This window comes from Labrus mixtus, chromosome 8, assembly GCF_963584025.1.
Source record: "Labrus mixtus chromosome 8, fLabMix1.1, whole genome shotgun sequence".
In the NCBI taxonomy this organism is placed as follows: domain Eukaryota; kingdom Metazoa; phylum Chordata; class Actinopteri; order Labriformes; family Labridae; genus Labrus; species Labrus mixtus.
The window spans coordinates 8,433,653-8,456,341 of NC_083619.1; the positions used below are offsets into that span (position 1 = coordinate 8,433,653).

General features: G+C 39.0%; 1 protein-coding gene across 1 annotated transcript in view; it reads left to right on the forward strand.

The window, feature by feature from the left end:
- Positions 1 to 15,888, forward strand: part of LOC132978767 (sodium channel protein type 4 subunit alpha B-like) — a 40,773-nt gene extending 24,885 nt beyond the window's left edge. Inside the window, 11 exon segments of the mRNA XM_061044071.1 lie at positions 3,670 to 3,787; positions 3,878 to 4,032; positions 4,288 to 4,461; positions 6,111 to 6,137; positions 7,507 to 7,629; positions 9,079 to 9,351; positions 9,498 to 9,551; positions 9,635 to 9,776; positions 10,018 to 10,118; positions 10,228 to 10,498; positions 12,674 to 15,888. Of these exon segments, the coding sequence (XP_060900054.1) occupies positions 3,670 to 3,787; positions 3,878 to 4,032; positions 4,288 to 4,461; positions 6,111 to 6,137; positions 7,507 to 7,629; positions 9,079 to 9,351; positions 9,498 to 9,551; positions 9,635 to 9,776; positions 10,018 to 10,118; positions 10,228 to 10,498; positions 12,674 to 13,905 (2,670 nt within the window). The 3' untranslated portion in view covers positions 13,906 to 15,888.
- Positions 15,889 to 22,689: the final 6,801 nt, after the last annotated feature.

Sequence of the window (22,689 nt, forward strand, 5' to 3'; positions counted from 1 at the left end):
TGAATATGAAGTCAGCTAACTTAGCAAAGAGACTGGAAACAGGGAAACAGAAAGTCTGACTCAGTGGATATGACACAGTTTTTAGAGATATCACTTAGATTGACACAGCTGTTTGATGATGGGGGGGGAGGATTCACAGCTGTTTTGAAAAAAGAATCACACGTTTCATGCAAGCCCCCCCAAAAACCCTAATATCTCTGTCAATAAAAGATTTGGAAAGTATTTTTTTTATACTTTTCTAACCGATATGCCACGGTTTGTTTACACAGACACATGTTGTATTGTCGCATCTCTTCCCCTGCCTTTTTAAAATCTGTACAAACACTGAAGAACTGAGATAATGTGTTGTGGTTTTTTCCAGGAATGATGTGTTAGCCTGTTTCTTTACACGATGCAGGTACACTTGACATTCACATGAGGCTAAATTTAAGATATTTTATGTGGGGGCGCCGGATAGCCTAGTGGTTATGTTGTACACCCTAATGTACAGAGGCTACGGTCCTCATCGCAGCAGCCATCGGCCCTCTCTCTTCTCCACACGTTTCCTGTCTCTCTTCAGCTGTCCTATCTGATAAAGGCAAAAAAGGCCCAAAAAAATATATTTAAAAAGAAGATATTTTATGTGAAAAATCGAGCTTCAGAAAAGCTGTTAGGTCGATTTTGTTGCCTTTTTTCCAAAGCCAGGCTGGTTGTCACCTTATTTTCTTTAGTCTTGCTGAGTCTAAAACCTGCTGGTGTTCTGAGCAAAAAAAGTGAACTTCCTAAAAACACCATCTAATCTTTTTAAGTTTAGAAAGATATCACTTAGATTGGCACAGCAGTAATATTTAAGACGGTGCGTTAGTTGACTCTGACTAAGAGCAGTTGTGCCAGAAGTGTCACTCCAGTGCTTTGTAACATTAGTGAACATTTGGAGCGCTGCATGGTTCAAGCTTTTTATTTATTTTATTTTCTAAGTATAACCTCCAATGAACAGCCTGGATTAATCATGATCATTTATTAAGCTGATCATGTTGCCTCTGATCTCGCTGTCCAGTCGCCCTAATCCTTCAACTTGTTTTTTTTTATATTAGAATATCCTCCAATAAATGTTTAAAGATGGAGTTAATAATATTAGCTTTTTAATTTCTTTATTTATAATTTATTGAGTTCGACCATAAAACCGTCGAACCAACCTTCTCTTTAAACTTTTTAACACGTTTATTAATTGAGCATCCGTCTCACTTTCTCACTTTCTCTTGATTGCTCTTCCTGGTCCTCCTGGATTCCTCCGTCTCTCATTGGCTGAGGGTGGGGGTTTGTTGAGGTAGAGGGTGTGTCTCTGCTGTCCTCTCTGGCAGGCCGACAGCAGCAGGCCAGATGTGGAGCCAGGCCCCGGCAGGACAGATTATACTGACACAGCTGAGCAGAGCCAGGCAGGCTGCAGTATGGCGCTCTCTGTTCCTCTTTCTCTGCCGTGCTCTGCTCCACATCACACCAGAATTAGGCATCAGGGGAAATGGAAATGAAAAAAAAAAACTCCTTCAGCCCTCCATCAGCTTAACAGGCATCAGCAGCTGCTCAACAGGAAAGGAGGATACATGTTTAGAGCTTTTAAACACTAAACCGTGCAGATATTGGTTAATAAAACATAAACAATGTATTTAAAGACAGCAACATCCCAGATCCTACTTTTATGTCAAATGTTGAATCAATAAAATGCCATTGTTACACCTTTGACATGCAGGCTGGTTATACTGGTAGTGGTCTCCAGGTCTTGTGGATGCTTTTTTAATGCTGGATTAGAGTACCTACGGGTTTATAGGATTGAAGCTGCACCTCTCATCATCTGAAATGTGTTGCTGTTACAACACAAGAAGATCTCATCAAAATGTATTATAAGATTGAAAGGAAAGGCACTGACATGTAGGTGATCTGGTTTTGATGGGATAAATCCACGGGGCAGAAAACGCAGCGACACAGGTTGATTTGGTTTGAAACTGAGAAGTACAGAGTACATACAGTGGAGGAAATAATTATTTGATCCCCTGCTGATTTTGTAAGTTTGACCAATTACAAAGAAGTGAGAGGTCTATAATTTTTATGGTACCTTTATTTTAACAAACAGAGATAGAATATTTAAAAAAAAGTCCAGAAAAAAAACATTACATAAAGTTATAAATTCATTTGCATTTGATCGAAGGAAATAAGTATTTGATCCCCTACAAACCAACACAAATTCTGGCTCCCACAGACCGGTTATGTGCCCGGGAGGCACTCAGATTAGTCCTGTCACTTTATGAAAGTACTCCCAATCACTGCTTGTGATGGGTGAAAAAGACACATGTCAACAGAATCAATCTCTTCCTTTCCAACCACTCCAACACCATGGGCAAGACCAAAGAACTTTCAAAGGACATCAGGGACAAGATTGTAGACCTGCACAAGGCTGGACTGGGCTACAAGACCATCAGCAAGAAGCTTGGTGAGAAGTAGAAACTGTTGGTGCAATTATAATAAAAGCTCCATGCAGGATCTCGCCTCGTGGGGTAAGGATGATCATGAGAAGGGTGAGGGATCAGCCCAGAACTACACGGGAGGAGGTTTGTAATGATCTCAAGGCAGCTAGGACCACAGTCAGCAAGAAACCCATTGGTAACACTGTACCATAAAGGATTGAAATCCTGCAGTGCCCGCAAGCTCCCCATGCTCAGGAAGGCCCGTCTGAAGTTTGTCAATGAACACCTAAATGATTCAGAGAAGGCTTGGGAGAAGGTGATTTGGTCAGATGAGACCAAATTGAACTCTTTGGCAAAAACTGGAGTTGTTGTGTCTGGAGGGAGAGAAGTGCTGAATTCCAACCCAAGAACACCATCCCCACCGTCAAGCATGGAGGAGGAAACATTATGCTTTGGGGCTGTTTCTCTGCTAAGGGTACAGGACGACTTCACGCATTGAGGGGACGATGGATGGGGCCATGTACTGTAAGATCTTGGACAAGAACCTCCTTTCCTCAGCCAGAGCACTGAGGATGGGTCTTGGATGGGTCTTCCAGCATGACAACAACCCGAAACATACGGCCAAGGAAACAAAGGAGTGGCTCAAGAAGAAGCACATTAAGGTCATGGAGTGGCCTAGCCAGTCTCCAGACCTTAATCCTTTGAAAGATTCAGGGAGCTGAAAGTTCGAGTTGCAAAGTGACAGCCTCGAAACCTTCAGAATTTGGAGAAGATCTGTAAAGAGGAGTGGACCAAAATCCCTCCTGAGATGTGTACAAACCTGGTGACCAACTACAACAATCGTCTTGACTTCTGTGCTTGCCAACAAGGGGCACTCTACCAAATACTAAGTCATGTTTTGCTTGGGGATCAAATACTTATTTCCTTCGATCAAATGCAAATTCATTTATAACTTTATATAATGTTTTTTTTCTGGACTTTTTTAAAAATATTTTGTCTCTGTGTGTTAAATTAAAAGTACCATAAAGATTATAGACCTCTCACTTCTTTGAAATCGGGCAAACTTACAAAATCGTCAGGGGATCAAATAATTATTTCCTCCACTGTATATGGTCACGCCCCAGTCAGTGATGTCACATCATGAACTGTTTAAAATGACAAATCAGATCTAAAATCAACGTTAAGCTATATGAGAAATTGGTTGGTCACTTTGAGACATTTCACTTTTCAGGAGCAGATCAGCCTATCAGAGGGCAGCACGGTGGATCTGAGGAAGCCTGGAGAAGAGTTGGACAACTTCTCAGAGCTGGATGAAGAGAGTATGGAGCCGGACGAATGCTTCCCAGAATGTGAGCATTAAAAATAAGCAGAATAACTGAAACATACGTGTTAATTAGTGGTTAGTAAAATGGTGTGTGTTTGTTTTTTTGCTGGTTTAGTTTGCATGAGGCACTGTCAGTGCTGTCGCATCGACACCAGTCATGGTCTGGGCCAGGCCTGGTGGAGGCTGCGGAAGACCTGTTACCAAATCGTGGAGCACAGCTGGTTCGAGACCTTCATCATCTTCATGATCCTGCTAAGCAGCGGAGCCCTGGTAAGATCGCTATGTGCCATTAGAAAGATAAAATACTCAGCATTTTTCAAAAACAACAATAAAATCCCTAAGATTTCAGTCTTGATTGATTTGATGTCAGCCATGATTCCTGACAGGAACTGAAGAGTGTGGTTCAGTGCTAGGGCCATTGTAAAAGGCTGTCTGTGATGTCTGTAAAGCGTAAAGACAGAACTAAACAGACGGCTCTGTCTGTGTGCTCACACTGCTCACACTGCTGTCCCTCCTCTGCTGCAGGCGTTTGAAGATATCTACATCGAGAGGAGAAAAGTGGTGAAGTTGGTGCTGGAGTCCGCTGATAAAGTCTTCTCTTACATCTTTGTGCTGGAGATGTTCCTCAAGTGGATCGCATATGGCTTCAAGAAATATTTCACCAACTACTGGTGCTGGCTTGACTTTCTTATTGTTGACGTGAGTAGATATTTCACTGTACCTCCCACGATTTTGTTGCATGAAAACACAGGATCCTGGTATTGAAAATATAAACATGCAGATCATTTAGTTTGAACAACAATCAAACAATGAGGCTTTTTATGTTGGGGGGGATTTACACATAGGTAGGTGTCACTTTTTAAATGAGATTGTGCTCTTCTCGTCTCGATAAGCTTCTCCTATTTACATTTACACTGCACAACTACACTAGAAACAAGCAGATGCGTCATGTACTAAGGCTGTGACATTGCACAGAGCTTTGTTAATTTTCAGTAAGCCTGGATTTGACCAGGCAGATTGAAACACATGCTTGAGTGAGAGGCGAGTTTACCTTCAGTACACCGTTCATACTAGGGCCGCTCGATTATGACAAAAATCATAATCATGATTATTTTTGATTGATAATCAGATCAGGATTATTAAACATGACGGCTCATTGATGCTTCTGCATAGTTTTGTAGTACTTGAGATCTGTCTTTCTCAAGACCACCTTTTGAAGTCTCGGTCTCATCTCAAAATCGAAAGCATTTTTACCCGGTCCTTTCTCGGTCTCAGACCGACTAGACTCCAAATAAATAAAGACTGGTAAAGACCACCACTGAAAGGCTATTTTTACACGTCATCACTGTGATTAGAAAGAAACGCCCCTTTCTGAAAGAACAATTCACTTTAATTCATTCATCATTTTTATTTTAAGCCCCCGGTTACGGCCACAACCTTCCCGGTGTTACGGTCTAAGTGAGTGACACCCACTGCACACAAGATGATGATTTTTCTCCCCCGGTCTTAGTCTTGGTCTTGGTCTTAGTCTTGGTCTTGGTCTTGGTCTTGGTCTTGGTCTCGGTCTCGGTTAGTGTGTCTTGACTACAACACTGCTTCTGCATCACATACATTTATCGAACATAAACACTCATAACACTTTCACGTTCTGAACACACACAAGTGAAAAATATAAATATTTAAAGATGATAATGTATGAATATAAATGAATAAAAATAAGTGAACAATGTTTGTGAGCTCATCTAGTGGTGATGTTCTCTTAACAAAACAACAAAAACTTTGAGAAAACTTTTGGACAAATCGAGCGCAGCACTGATGCAGCAGAGTTATTGTTTAATCTCGATTATTTGTTTTCATGATCGTGGGAACCAAAATAGCCCCAATCCATACATAGAGCAACTCAAAGTGCTCTACACTTATTTAAGAAACCGCACTAAGAGAATCATTAAGCACAAATCAGACCTAATAAATAAAGATTCTGTCATTTAAACCATTAAATGCAAACAAACACTCCTACCTAGACCGAGTCGTTTCCTATAAAAACACACAAAATTCTAAAAAGGGCTTTTTGTAAGTGGACTCGTCAGTTGCACGTCTTTCTTTGTTTGTGTAGGGTGTCAAACCCCTGAGGTTGTTTTCTGAACTTCGAACCTTTAACTCTTTATATATATTCTACAGGGACTAAAACCTGAGTCATTTTTTCATTCACATGATTCTTAGGAGACTTTTATACCTCAAACTGTGGGCTTAAAGATATCAAACTCTGTAGTTTGTAGTCATCTAAGTGCCCGAGGCGTACAGCCCGAGGCCTGACTTGACCTCCTCTGATTTCACCTGCTGTTACACAGATGTCCACAGACCGCTCTATTTTTAGGGTAAGTTGTAGTTAGCAGGTCCAGGTGAGTATGGCCTCTGGGATTGAAAAACATCTGCATCTCAAATGCTTCTGTGTTTCTTCACTTGTAAGTGCTTTCTGTTGTGATATCAAAAGCCACCGTCTTGCATCCAAACAAACACACTTCTTATGGTCAATGCTTTAATACCAATCAACAGCTGTCCTTTGACTGAATGAATTCAGGACCTTGGCTTTTATATCAGAAACAAATGCAGCGCCATGTACTCTGAGGTTTATCTACAGAAGATCTGGTGTTCTATGTACAGCATTTGAATCCTTGAAAAATGTTGCTTTACAGACATTTCTCAGTCAAGTTAGAAAAGCAGCGGTTGTCTGAACTTTAGCGTCTAGTTCATGTATTCAGTGTGTTGCTGTTTCGACAAAAATAAAAACTCCTGTTGGTTATTAGCATCACCTACCTTTCTTTTTTCTTTCTGAGAAGTACAACTGGACTTTCTTTTAATGTGTTTTTTTTTCCTGTCTGAACTCTCTTTGGAGCCAAAGACTGCTCTTGTCCTGAGAATGAATTCTGAGTATCTTCTTTAGATATATTGGACACACACATGTGTAAACAGACTTTTATAAAGAAATACAGTCCATTGGGACCTTGTTGGTCTTAAATTATTTTGATGAACTTATTGGATCAATTGGATGTAAATTGGGAGACAAATTTGGCAAAGACAGATATCAATTCTTTATAAAACTCACTCTATTTGATATATATACATATCTTATATGCATATATAGCTGAGTATGCCTGTATGGACGCTTTTGTCTATTTGTGCATACTTGTCTGTGTTTTGTCATCATCCATCAGGACATTAATTTCTTCTTCCTTCCATTTATATCACATCATTTCCATCCTTTGCCATCACCCAAGGGTCATTCAACAGCGGAATACCATTTTGTTTTGTCCGTTTTGGATGTAGAATAGAGTGGAAGTCTAAATTTGTCCAAAGATGAAACTAAAACGAAACCAAATCTCCACCTCAAAAACTAAGTAAATGTGTTCCAAACTGTGGAATGTCCCAAAAAGCACAAAAACTCTTAAATATGGCTCTTTAAGTACGTTCTGTCTCTTATTATCTTCTGTCTTCTTGTTTGTCTGCATTACTTTAGGTAGTATAATGACTAAGAACATGTAGTGCAGTTTATTCTTTAGTATTTTAATGTGACTGTGATACTGTTTTATTCAGTACTTTTCACAATGTCGTTGTTCTTCACTTTGTAGTATAAAGAATACAAATTGACTTTTCAATTCAGGTTTAACTTAAACAAGAATGGACAAACACATTTCAACTTTATTTAAGGATACTTACAGTACACATGTCTTTCTTTCCTCCTCACAGGTGTCCTTGATAAGCCTGGTAGCAAACTCACTGGGATATTCAGACTTTGCTGCGATCAAGTCACTGAGGACGCTGCGAGCTTTAAGACCCCTCAGAGCTCTGTCCAGATTTGAGGGCATGAGGGTAAGAAATATGTCATCACACATTTTTCTGTTGACTAGTGAGTTCTTGATAAATCTCAAGATTGATCATTTACCAAACCAAGGAGATTATGTTTTTGACATATTCATTATTCTGTTGGACAGCGGGGATAAGCTCCTTGATATTAAGAGATTCATACATTTGTAAATGACAAAGTTAAGAGCAAAGATTTGGGACTGCCACTATTTGATGATGAAAGTCTTTATGTCTTTAGTCTTTCATGGTTTTTCGTGAAATGTCTCAAAAATTGTTGGATGGATTGTCATGATATCTGGTTCAGACGTTTAAGTCCCACTTTGGTGATCCTGATCATAAATAAGCTAATATTACAATCACCCTGAGCTGTAATTTTTTTAAAGTGCTAATTTGCAGACATCTCAAAAAACTAACATGGTAAATATGGTCAACATTACATCTGCTAAAGTGCTAAGACATGTTAGCATGTTAGCTTTGCTACTGATGGAGCTACTACTGGAGTTGACTTTATCTTGTTAGAGGTGGAAACTGAATCTTTGTTCAAACTGTCTTTATCTGAATGAATTATTTCTTTGTCAGGATGGTCATTTATACATTCAGATCAGTATGTGTATCCGAGTGTATTCCCTTAGCTTTCCATGAAGTGCTCTTGGCACAAAGTTTCCCAGGTGAACCCATGTAGTGCTTCTTCATTCATTCAAATGTTTACCATGACACACTGAGACAAAATTCCTTATTATTTTCAGTATAGATCACTGTGAAGGCTTTGTGTAGCTTTGTTTAACCTTCGTTTCAGTTGGGTTTTTTAGCAATTCCTCTTGAGCTGACAAAGAATGGACGTGTCAAATGTTGGTCACCTGTGCTCATTTTCTCTTTTTGCCCTCTCAGAGATTTAGCTGATCTTCTATACTCCTGGTTTAGCATGATTTGTTCCTGTACCCTTGATCGATTTTTATCAAAAGCTTTGTTATAAACTTGTATCCCAACTTCATATTAAATACAACTCATGGAAAACAGCATCCGAATATGACCTGAAGATGTTTTTCTTCCAGAGATAGTCATAACTATAAAACTGTGTCTGTGGCTCGATTACAAATAATATCAGCGTGTTTCTATTAGTTGTTTTAAATTATGTACACTCTTAAAGTCAAGGTCATTTCTTCAGGAACTTTTAGATACATTTTACACAAGCTACTTTTAAAGTTGAAAGAACTCCATTAATCAGTGTAAATCAGTTTCTTGATTGGCTTCAAGAAAAAATGTTAAACCTGAAATCTATCGTAGGGGTGTTGGGTATTAGCTGAATGAGCCACCGCTAAATAAAACTATTCTCTCTGATAATCGGACTGAATTACAACTACTTACTTAGTAAATCAAAGATGTGTGCAGCATTTTGGAGATGTGAAACCAGGCTGTGTTTTTAGACTAACCTGTGTCTGACCTGTCGTCCATTAGGTGGTTGTGAACGCTCTAATAGGAGCCATCCCCTCCATCATGAACGTGCTGCTGGTGTGTCTTATCTTCTGGCTCATCTTTAGTATCATGGGCGTCAATCTGTTCGCTGGCAAGTTTGGGAAGTGTGTGAACAGAACAGGTTTCGTCCACAACATCTCTATCATCAACAACAAGTCTGATTGTCTCAACATGAATGACACCCAGTTCTACTGGACCAAAGTGAAGGTCAACTTTGACAACGTGGGACTTGGTTACCTTTCCCTTCTGCAAGTGGTAAGTCTGTCAAAACTGCATTTTAGGAAAATGAAATTAATGTGATTGAAATATTAGTTTTATTTTTATTTTCTATAGCTTAAGTCAGTGGTTTAACACACCCTGCCCAGACACTCATAGTGGGAAACCTTGTGTTGTGTTTATAGGCTACATTCAAAGGATGGATGGAAATAATGCATGCAGCTGTTGATTCAAGAGGAGTAAGTATTTGTTTCTTCTTCCAGGACAAACAACACAAAGCAGTCACAGTAACCAGCCAACTTATACAAATGTTTGGTTTCAGGTGGAGGAACAGCCAATCAGAGAAATCAACCTCTACATGTACCTCTACTTTGTCGTCTTCATCATATTCGGCTCCTTCTTCACCCTCAATCTCTTCATTGGTGTCATTATTGACAATTTTAACCAGCAGAAAAGAAAGATGAGTATTAACACCATCAATGTCAGGTCTGGGTCACCTGGTATTTAAAAATGACTATACAGCATTTCTTGCTGAGTCACTTGTAATCTTGAAGTCACAAGTTTTAAATGTTTCTATATTTCCTTTCCTAGGATAAACTGATAAGAACCATTATGTGCAAATACTTACCCAGACAGTTTTGAGGGAACTAGACAATTTTTTTCTGTTACTGTGAAATAATGTTAGGTGTTTTTGGCTAAACTTAGGTGGACAGGATATCTTCATGACGGAAGAACAGAAGAAGTACTATAATGCTATGAAGAAATTGGGATCTAAAAAACCCCAAAAGCCAATACCAAGGCCTGCGGTAAAATACAATGTTTTAAAATGTTACACAATTTCTAAGACATTTTCCCTTTTTTAATGTGAATGTGGTTATCAATGATTGAGTTTCTATTTGTATTTTCCAATCCCAGAACTCTCTCCAAGCTTTCTTCTTTGATCTCGTGTCCAAGCAAGCCTTCGACATCATGATCATGATGCTCATCATCATCAACATGGTCACCATGATGGTGGAAACTGATGAGCAGTCGGAGCGCATGGAGTCCATCCTCAACAAGATCAACCTGGTCTTCATTGTGATCTTCACCGCCGAATGCCTGATCAAGATCATTGCCCTTCGTTGTTATTTCTTCACAGTTGCATGGAACATCTTTGATTTTGTGGTGATTATTCTCTCTATTGTAGGTAAGTAAATGCATCGCCAAATTGAGATTCTCCATCATATCTTTTCTATAGTTAGTAACTAACATTACTAATTAGCAACTGGTCCACTATCACCAGAAAAAGCCTTCTTGAAAATCTGCTGCTACCCCTGCAAGAGGGCAGAGAGATTAACCCTGTAAAACTGGATAAGGAGCTTGGTGATGCTCAGGTGGAGGCAAGGCAGATCTCACTTAAAGGAAAGTTTTGCAGGGCCATAAAGGAAGAGGAGAGACTGCTTATTCAGTGGCCCTTAACATTGTGGGGCAAAATCTGCCTCTTTCACCTGTATTACTGCTTAATTACCTTGATAATCCACCTGGAATGGATCTGCTTGGAAAGGGCATGCCCCTTCGTATGGCCACCAAGCAGACAAAAAAATCGGATCACTCCGTTTAATTTCACTGTTATATAGGAAAATGGTGGAAAAGTATCCAGGATGGGAGCCTGACCATGGGTCCCAGTGCACTTGACTCCATTCTGGAGAACCAAAGTGTATTGAGGACTCTGAAACAAATAGGTCCATTCCCTCTGTGGAGTATTTGTTCCATATTTCTTCTACCACACCTGGGTACTCCCTCGAGCTCCCTTTGTTATGTCTGATTTGTCTGTATTCTCCACTTCAAGGCCTGCTGTACAGCAGGGCTTGAGAGTGGCTCTACGCTCTAGCTCTGAAAGTGGGGACTTTTGCAAGCCATACCCAGTGTTGTGGAGTAACAGAATACTTGTACCGATGTTACGTATTCAGAATACAAATTATGATTAACTGTATTCCGTTACAGTTACAATTTAAATAGATGGTATTCAGAATACAGTTACATGAAATCAATGGATTACATGATGGTACTTCTCTGTTTCACAAAAAGGGAAAAATGGCCAATTCTTCTTTTTTAACCAAGCAAAAAATATTTTTGCGTTAACTTACCCTTATAATCTTTGTTCCTCTAAAGCACATTGTAATATATTGCACTTTCAGGGAGACTTGGGCCTAACACATTCAGCCAGTTGGAACAGAAGATCACACCAGAATAGGCCTGTTTAGTAAGCAGGATGTGATTGCAGCATTCCTACACACTTATAAAATGCAATTTAATGTGGAAGTAATCCAAGTATTCAGAATACGTTACTCAGATTGAGTGATGTTACGGAATACATTACAAATTATATTTTAGGCAGGTATTCTGTAACGGAATATGTTTTAAAAGTATCCTTTCAACACTGGCCATACCTAGAGGCATTACATTGTAATCATTGTGGCCTTGAACAGTGAGCAATCGGGTTTAAGGCCCTCATCAGGTGATACAATGAGGGCAGCTATAGCCTGCTCTAAGGCTGCCATCTGTTCACGATCAAAACTGCTAGCATTCTTCGCAGAAGCCCAGGCTATCCCATCTGCAGTCTGGTGAGATAGACATCCAGTCCTGTCAGCATTTCTGGAGTTCCTCAATGTGTTGGGGCAAGCCTAAAAAATTCTGTAGCCTGAACGCCTGCTGTAGGAGCCTTATCCAGGCCCAAAAGCCCCAGTTCCAGCCCCTGACCACTGGCTTGACTGTGGCTAGAGCAACCTCAGAGCCAAGTTCAGCCGACCATGGAACCATTTCCTGTCTGCTGGAAGCCTTGGTCAGTAGACACTTCTTCCACTTTCCATGCTTGTCCTCACAGAACTGTCTCAAGAAAGCCCTCTCAGACATGGCAGTAATCTCCCACTCAAGTGGGAAAGGTTTCGAAGCCTGTGGACTGCTCACTTAGGTTGCATTGCCGTCTGGTTGAAGTTTAAGGAGCAATGAGGCTATCTAACCCTTATCAACAATATTTCTTGGCAATTTTCCTAGGTGGGGTACAGATGTACCTATCAGCAATAATAAGCCTTTCAAATATAAAGTAAAACAAAGAACTGGCCAATCAGGAGAAAGCAGACATTTGGAAAGGGATCCTTAAAGAGACAGAAGCTGAAATGAATTATTTCAGCTGAATAAGGCTGAAGTGAGGTATTTTATGGATGCCAGTTTAAGATACTATGAATAAGGAGGTTTTTTGCAAAGCTTATCTATATGGTTCAAATACTGACAAATGTATAAAATATTTCATCATTAAGTATATTTAAGTGTTCTGTACAATGAGTCTTAACCTCTCTCCCCTTGTCTTTCTCTGTCTTTTCAGGGATTGTTCTTGCAGACATTATAGAGAAGTACTTTGTATCTCCGACCCTGTTTCGAGTCATCAGACTGGCAAGGATAGGACGTGTACTTCGACTAATACGTGCAGCCAAAGGAATAAGGACTCTACTGTTTGCCTTAATGATGTCCATGCCAGCTCTGTTCAACATTGGCCTCCTTCTTTTCCTTGTCATGTTCATTTATGCTATATTTGGTATGGCAAACTTTGCCTATGTGAAAAAACAAGATGGGGTTGATGACATGTTTAACTTTGAGACCTTTGGGAATAGTATGATCTGTCTTTTTCAGATCAGCACCTCGGCAGGTTGGGACAACCTACTGAGTCCTATAATGTCCAACTCCCCAGAGGAGTGTGATGTTAACTTTGTCAATACTGGCACCAACACCCGTGGAAACTGTGGCAGCCCCTCTGTCGGCATTGCTTTCTTTGTCAGTTATATAATAATTTCTTTCCTTATCGTGGTAAATATGTACATAGCTATCATTCTGGAGAATTTCAGTGTAGCCACAGAGGAGAGTACAGAGCCACTGAGCGAGGACGACTTTGAAATGTTTTATGAGGTCTGGGAGAAGTTTGATGTTGAGGCCACACAGTTTATTGAGTTCTCCATGCTGTCGATCTTTGCTGACACTTTGTCCGAGCCTCTGCGCATCGCCAAGCCCAACAGGATCAAGCTGATCTCAATGGATCTCCCCATGGTCAGTGGGGATCGGATCCACTGCCTGGACATCCTGTTTGCCTTCACAAAGCGAGTCCTGGGAGAGTCTGGCGAGATGGATGCCCTCAAGCAGCAAATGGAGGAAAAGTTCATGATGACCAACCCCTCCAAGATTTCCCATGAGCCTATCACGTCCACACTGCGCCGCAAACTGGAGGAGGTGTCTGCGATCATCATCCAGAGGTGTTACAGGAGGCATCTGGTGCGCCGGCAGATGAAGCATGCATCCTACCTCTACAGACAGATCAACTTCGAGACTGTGGTGGATGTGGAGAATGCTCCGGAAACAGAGGGCCTGATAGCCTCTTTGTTTCAGCACTATGGACCTGTGGGGCCTGAGACTGAAGGGACAACAGAGGACCCTCTAATGTCCTCACCACCATCTTATGACAGTGTGACGAGGGCGGCCAGTGACCAGCATGAGGTTTTCAGAACAATACCCAGAGACTCTGAACTTGGAGATCCTGGTGAAAACTATGAGGAAACGTTTCTTTGAGACTCATCTGTGTGGAGAATGTTTGTGTGTTTTTTGTCTGTTTTGTTTACAGCACAGAACAACTCATGGTCAAAGAGATGAACTTTTTTTTATATATGTTAGCACATTCTAAAATATTATGCAATATTTTTTACAGACCTCAAAGCCTCTGTTTAAATTTAACAACCCAGAATTCAATTTTGTTATGTCATGTCCATGAGAAGGGAATTTCTCTTGCACATTTTCCTCTCATCTTAGAAATTCAAAATTGGTAGGTAGTTTATCATAGTAAGATTTTTTTGGAAGTGACATAATAATGTTAGGAATGTTTTTCAGAAGTCATAAAACTGTACAACATACATAGGCCAGTCGATTAACCACTCAGAGCAATGTTAATTTATGTTTGCCAAGTAGCTTGCTAGCAGGCTAGCTAATTAGCTACTATAGATTATTTTTACAACATTGATATTAGGTTATATGAATAAATCCTGAGCACCAGACAAGTGAAATCTGAACCAAGAGGAAAACAATCCCGTCAAGGAAGACAAAAGGATAAAGGGACAAATATAATCTGTCAAGCTAACTAATAAAGCGGCTAATGAACATGTATTAAGCTAAAAACAACATTCTTGTAGGGTACATCATTTCAGAGTTGGTAAGAATATATTGTTAAAGTATTTGGAACAAAAAATATTCATGAGAAAATCAATGTCTTTGATGAAATGTTCCTGATCCTTCTCACATCTTTTACAAGTACAAATGAACCTCTTCATGTTTGAAAAGTGATACAAATCCCACTCGACCATTGTGCTGAGGTTTTGAAACACATTGACAGGAGTGCGGCTCTCTGGTGTGCCAACAAACTAATCTAAAAGCCGGTTAAAAAACATGAACAGTACACAAATTCCTACCAAACGTTTCTCAATTAGCTTCTATAATGTAGCTAGCTAGGCTATATCAGCTTTTACTAATATGATCAACATTAGCAAAGCCTAACTTTGCTAACACATTTTCTTTTTTTAATTGTAACATTTGGAAAGTAAAGGACAAATAAATTATCAGCTGAAATCACTAATTGATATAGATATAGTGATGACTGTGTGTACTAATAATCCCTGAATTATGTGCCTGATGTTGACTGTTGTTCGCACACTTCTCTGAATCTCTTTCGACCAGATGATTTGAAATGACTGATGTGGATTGGAAAAGCATGAATGCACCGTGAGTACATTTTGTAATTAACTTTGTAAAGAATTTTGAGGCTGTGTAATGTACTTAAAGCTCATTTTTACCTATTTTTTTGTAATGTATTTATATTTGAAAGATAGTATCTGTGACTCACAGCCATAAAAGGATATGATCAACAACATATAAATAGACTATGTCAAAGTTTTATATGAAAGACGACCCTCAAGAATCTTATTGTCTGTACTGCATTTATGTTGATCATTTCATGGATTGTTTTATGAAAAGGTAATAAAACTCTTTTCCATATAATTAAGTTTTATGTTAACTCTTACTACTGTTCAAATGTTTGATTGAAATTACAAGATTTAGCGAGACTATAAAGCATTAAAACATTTTAATTACATGATTTTACAGTGTTAAATATGCTTAACTCAAATGAAAAACTACAGCTTTAATCTAAACTGCAGTGTTTTTCTATTTTCACATGAGGAACCAGTTCGCTGATTTGACCTCATTACATGGCAGGGCACTGTTAAATCTCTCCATGTGTATAAAAAAAACAGGACAGATGTGCAAACCTCTACATCGCTGTGGTTCTCTGTCCCTGTGAGTGAATTGCCCTTTAAAGCTTGAATTTGTTTATAATTCCTCCACAAATGCAGCACAATCACATAAAACCTACCAACAATGTGGCCAAAATGATCCATGCTGATTACATTTTTTAATTTTAATATGTTCGAGAGCAGAGAATCACAGAACCATCGTGAAAAACCCTTATACACACATACATACATAAAACCTCAGAAAATTGATCCTTCTCCCTTTATTTTTGTATTTGTGTTGCATTTTTCATCCCTAAGAGTTGTTCTTCATGAAGACGTCAGTAAGTTATATCACAGGAATTTTTTATTACTTTTAGGTTTCAGTGCCAAGCTCAAGTTAATAGTTGAGCACTGCCACATTTTCAGTTTGGAAAAAAAAATCACCAAGGGTGCCAATTTGGATTTAGCCCCAAAGAGATTTCCTCTCTCTGGTTGTCGGGGTGGTCAAATCCAACTCTGACCAGCTGGGATAGAGGGATAATCTGTGTGTAAAAAAAAATCACTTGTTTTAATTACACACTCAAAGACACACAAATGCACGCACTCTCTCTTTCTCTCTCTCTCTCTTTCACACACACACACACACACACACACACACACACACACACACACACACACACACACACACACACACACACTCACACACACACACACACACACACACACACACACGTGTACATACAGTACACATGTGGACATACATGTAATAACACTACTACGCTCCCTCACCACACACACACACACACACACACACACACACACACACACACACACACACACACACACACACACACACACACTATACTTCCAGCCTCATAATAGACAGATGCTTACTTTGTATTAATTTGGGTTTGTGTGTGAAGTGCCAATGAAATGTGACTTGACTGAATGGGACTTGGTAATTGATCTGATTTTTAAGCGTTTGAACATGTGGCGCAGATTAAAGCTTCATCAGAGAGAGCAAACATTTTTAAAAAGATTAAAAAGGCACTATGTCTAATTACAAAATGCACCGCCACATGTAAAACACTGCAATGTCAGCGCAGTGCATTTCAAATCACCTACATGTAACACACACACGTGGACATGCTACACTTTAATAAAAAAAAGACATTTGATGGATTGCATGTTCTATATGTGTCATTTAACATGAGGTTAGAGTGTCGTCATCATCGGTCAAAGAGGTCAGAGTGAACGCATTTCATTTTTTTTATCTTCTTATAATCTGCACTACTTGATCAAATATGCAAACTTCTAAAAGTCAGTCATGATGGTTGGGGTCATTATTATTGTTCTGATTTGAAGATTTAATCATCAAGAAAATATCCACATCCAAATGATGCTACCAGTAATATTTTTTTTATGTCACGTTACCTTAAGTTAAGTCATCTATGTTAAATATTATTAGGTCATAATCAGGATCAATCAAACTGTTTATAAATGTAATCTTTATCGACTGATTGGATCACTTAGCTGGTTGAAATAGTTCACATCCTGGATTTATAAAACATGAATAGATTAGGACTTGTGTTTTTCACTTTCAGTTCATCACTGTTTAATTCTTTAATAACTCTGAGGGGATTAAACATAAACTGTGTAAGTGGGCACGTCCCTTCTGGTTTTAGAAGTCAAGCCTTAAACCTTCATCCTGTCCAATGAGCAGTAAACGCTCTCTTGACGTGTTTATGGTCTCTATCACTGAGTGAAAGTGTTTCTGTTGACAAGGTGCTACCTCAGCGGCCTCTCAACTCGGATGACTCAACATTTATGTAGTTGGTTTTTTTTTTTTAGGTAAACCTGAAACACACCATAAACTATTGTTTCCCACCATGTTTTATTTGCTTTCTTTAACTTATCCCTTGACATTAACCATGATTTCATTAAATAATTAGGTGATGATGGCTGGCAAAAGTCCTCTTGACATAAACCCAACAGTTTGAAAATAGGAAAATAATAAAATGTGTTTTATGGTGCTGATTTTGCTGAGTCAGTAGAGCAGGGAGCCTATGTGTCATTGACTCATAAGCTGCAGGTTCAACTCCGACTCTCTGCGCTTTGCTGCATGTCCTCCCCAACTCTCCCCTCTTCATGATCCCTGTCCTCACTTCAGCTGTCCTGACACCCAAGGCACATTCCCAAAAATATATAACAAATATATGTGAAAAAAAAAATGTTTTGGCTCATGAATTTACAAGTATGAATAAAACAGTGTGGGAAGAAGATAAAAAGGACTTAAAGGACATCTAACTATCAAGATAAAAGACGATAGTGAGGACATAAGTTGATCACACCTCTCTGCCCTCCACTGTGCTGCAGGTTAGGATTCATGTCAAGTTTTGAGAGGACTTACTTAGCTTACTTAGTAAAAGTACTTTACATTTGTAGGTGCACTAATCCTTTCATTGTTGTTAGCCCTTTGATTGTTGTTAGCCCTGAGCTGCTGTTGGTTTTGACAAACCAAAAACAAAAAGGCAAAGTGTCCACAAAACAAAAGTAGAGAGGAAATGGCCTTTTTGGGCACATGACGGACCTTCTGTCAGCGACTGTACTCTGCAGGGATTTAGTTGGTGTCGTGGTGGCTAACGCTGCCCAGATGGTGTGATGAGTCAATATCTAATTACTTTTCCCATGGTTCCTCATTTTCTCAGAAATGCTTGTTGACACTGCCTGTTAGAAAACCTTCACTGCCACCAGCAGGAGACCCATGAATCTGCAGGACAGAGCGAAGGATGACTGGATTTACTTCGCTCACACATACATGGAACCAGGTTAACTTCTAAATGTGGTGAGAGGAAAAGAGACAACAGAGAGGCCAGAAACATGATAAACTCTGGAGTTTGGATCATTTACTTTTGGCAGACTGGAGGACACATCGTGGAGATTAAAGGGGTCAATATCAGCTTTTTATATAAAGAGCATGTTCATTTAAGAACAGATTAAGTCCCTCTGCATAGTGGATTATAGATAAATGAAATAAAGAAACAGAAAAAGTGTAAGATGACGAGGACGATGTGTCAAACAAACATAATAATAACAGTAATACTGATAACTTTCTTTCTAAAGCACCTGTAAAAACAGATGTTTACAAAGTGCTTTGACTGACTGACTGACTGACTGAGCAAAGGCATGAACTCCAGAGGATTATAAAATTAACATCAAAGTTTGGGTCAAGCAGGAAGAAGTCTAGAAGATGTAAACAAAGAATAAAGAATGAAAGGCAAAAGGTCAATAAAAATAAAAGCCAAGAGAAGGATTAAAAGTGACACAGCAGACAGATGTAAAAAGGCAGTTAAAGAATTAATCAGTGCAATTCAGACAATCAAATCTTTGCTGTGTGTTTGTTGATTTGCTGTTTTGTTATGAGTTTGCAATATGCTCAGTGGCTTATAGTTTATGATTTCAAACTGCAGAAAAAGGAGCTTCTCAGACTCAAACAAATCTTCAGGTGCACGACAAAGTCAGCACGCTCGATGTCGAAGCCTTCATCAGCGTTCTCTACCCAGACTATGAAACCTTAAACGACATTGAGTGTTTTGACTTTTCTGTTTCCATATAGTTCTGGATTTGTTACATAAACTGTAAATGTAAATTAATATTTGTGGGTTGTCTGAGAAACAGTAAGCCATAACTTGCATTTTCATATTGGAATACATTTTCTTGTTTCTTTATACTGTGTCATTGTGATACTTTTTTTTTCTTACCAACTTTTTAACAAAAAAAAATGCAGGTGTACATTATCTTTTCATTGCTCTGTAAACGTATCCTCATAAGAGAAAAGAGTGATCCTTTTTTAACACTATTTTGCCTTACAGTATAACTGGATATGATAGCTGAAGTTTAAAGACTCAAAATATGGGAAAGAAAGAAGTAAATGACATGCTGCAAAATGTAGAGGGTCAGAATCAAACCAGGGGAGAATGCAGGTGTGAAAAAAACACCACAACAATTTGTGTTCACAAGTAACAGAAATGTTTTATTGATGTTTGTTTTAAATTGATAGTTGTGAAATTATGTGGAAAATATTCAACACTACTGCTATGTTTGCTGCTGCTGGTGAGATGGTGAATGTAAAGTAACAGCAAGACGACTCAATAACATAACAAGAAGAATATAGAACTGAATAAAGTAGAATAGAGAGAGGGCCGCAGAAGCAAACGGACACTAAACATGGAAAAAGTATTGACAGGAACGTTTACTGGACTGTGGTTAGATATGTACGACTTGAGAGTTAAAGACAAGAGTATTTTAAAAATGAGTGAAACTCTAATGTTCTTTGGTGTGTGTCTTGATCTGACAGTTGACTGAGAGTCAATGATGATGACGATGATGCATGGAGAAATGATTCGATCACTTATGGATTATGGATGCGTGGCTTATGGATCAGCAGCTCATATTGTGATTAAAAACACGATGTAGTGCAAAATGAAGCTCTGATAATATGTATGGTAGCTTTCTGTGCTGCTCTGATGACAGAAATGGGAAAGATGAGCTTGAAGATTTTACCACACATTTGGCTTGAAATAATGAATGAAAATAAATGTCTGCTGTGTCAACATGGAGTTGGGAAAGGCCAAAATAAACCTTTGGAAGCAGACTTAAATTAAAGAGAGAGGTGGAATTTTAAATTATACTGTAATTTGCGAGAACGGAAATCTAGAAATTCAGATCAGATGTCAGTAAACACAGAGAGCGGTATGCCATTTTACTGACTATCCCAAGTCTAGACCTGTTTTACTGACTAAGATGTTTCATATGCAGTGTTGAAAGGATACTTTTAAAACATATTCCGTTACAGAATACCTGCCCTAAAATATAATCTGTAATGTATTCCATAACATCACTCAATCTGAGTAACGTATTCTGAATACTTGGATTACTTCCACATTAAATTGCATTTTATAAGTGTGTAGGAATGCTGCAATCACATCCTGCTTACTAAACAGGCCTATTCTGGTGTGATCTTCTGTTCCAACTGGCTGAATGTGTTAGGCCCAAGTCTCCCTGAAAGTGCAATATATTACAATGTGCTTTAGAGGAACAAAGATTATAAGGGTAAGTTAACGCAAAATATTTTTTGCTTGGTTAAAAAAGAGAAGAATTGGCCAATTTTCCCTTTTTGTGAAACAGAGAAGTACCATCATGTAATCCATTGATTTCATGTAACTGTATTCTGAATACCATCTATTTAAATTGTAACTGTAACGGAATACAGTTAATCATAATTTGTATTCTGAATACGTAACATCGGTACAAGTATTCTGTTACTCCACAACACTGTTCATATGTTACACAGAAAGGTAATTTACTGCACTGCAAATGAGTGTAGAGGGAAACAAGGACCAGATTATGTTAAAAGGAACTCTACTCAAGGGGACAAAATAAAAATTGCAGACTAGGCTTCAGTTAGGCCTATATAAGATAAAATAAATCTGAAAGAGAAATACGGAGGGGGGAGACATGGGAAAGTCTTTAGTTTGCATTACGGAAAACAGTGGGAATAATGTCTAAAGCAACTTTGAAAAGAAAGGACTCAGTCATTATAATCTGTTGAAGATTGGGATCACAGACAGTGAGCACATCCTCATCATGTTCGACATTTATAGTCTACATTTAAGAAGAAGGAGGTCAACCAAGAAGCTGTGGGAGCAGCTTCTCAACCTGGACTACAGGTTTATACCTACACCTTTATAAATACCATAGATATCAAACAGCAGGGGGCAGCACTACGACACTGTCTCAGACACCTACACCAAAGAAGAAGAAACGGCAGCTAGCCCTTTTGGTTAGAAACTTTCCCATGTTTCACAGCTCATCATTGCTGAATTGAGGTCGTCACAACCCTCCTATCTTCACTTTTGCAATGCTCCATTTTACATATCCAGGTTCTCTGCATGGGAATGTGAGTGTTTGAAAATGTGTGGCTTCATTGCGACAGTACAGTGTAGTTGCACATGAAGTGTATCAGCCATTGAGTTTATGTGTAACATGGGGACTTTTCAACAGCCTGTACACTAGAGCAACTTGGTTTGTTTTGATAGCATTCCACATCTTATCTGACTTCCAGCTAAAGAAGCTGATTTCAATCACTATATTGATTTGTTGGGTCTGCATTGTCCTAATGAATCAATTTAAATCAGTGTCCCTTTAGTGAAGCAATTACTCATGGCACTCAGGTAGACACATGGGTCACTAGATATTCATTGGTGAAGCTTCCTTTCATCGCAAATGACATCATCTGATTTCATCCCTATGGTAGCAAGGAGTACCAGAGCGTAAACAGTGAAGCATCTCACTGCAGGTACAACCCACTTCAGCACACCTAACACGCTTTTGAAGCTGACAGTATCCAGACCAAATAGTAGCCTGACATTTTACATTCCAACAACATTCTCATTCATACAGGTCAAATAGTTGCTAGAAATAGACTACGAGGCTACTTGACAACGTTGCCTCCGATTCTTCTGATTCTAAATACAATCTGCGCAGGTGATTTAGATCTGGAAGAAGGTTTGAATAGCAGTTACTGTTTGCCTCGTGCTCTTCATAAATCCCACAATGTAACGTGTTGTGGATTTTTCTGTTGGTAATAAAAGATCTCAAGTCAAAGTCTTTTGTCTTTGTGTATTTTATTGCATATAATAAAAAGTTATTTTGCAAAAGGGGTAATCAGCTGCAAAAGTAACATCAGTCACAAGTGCATCAAAGATTCCCGGGGCAGTCCCGGTTGCAGAGCATATTAATACTTTCACAGGGTGTAGGTATTTTACATATACATGAGTGATACATCGTCATTGGTTTCAGCTTGCCCTAGTGACTATGCCTTCTGCTAGTTTGCCTGGTGATTTATCTATGCAAGCTTCTTTCTATAAGGCACCTGGTACAGAGGAACACCAACAGAAACTCCTTTGTCAGGAGGGCACTGATCTAAGGTCATGCTGTACCCAGATCCTGAGGAGTGTTCCTGTTGGAGATACAGACCCAGGCCATACAGAGAAACAGTTTCTAATTGCTAAAT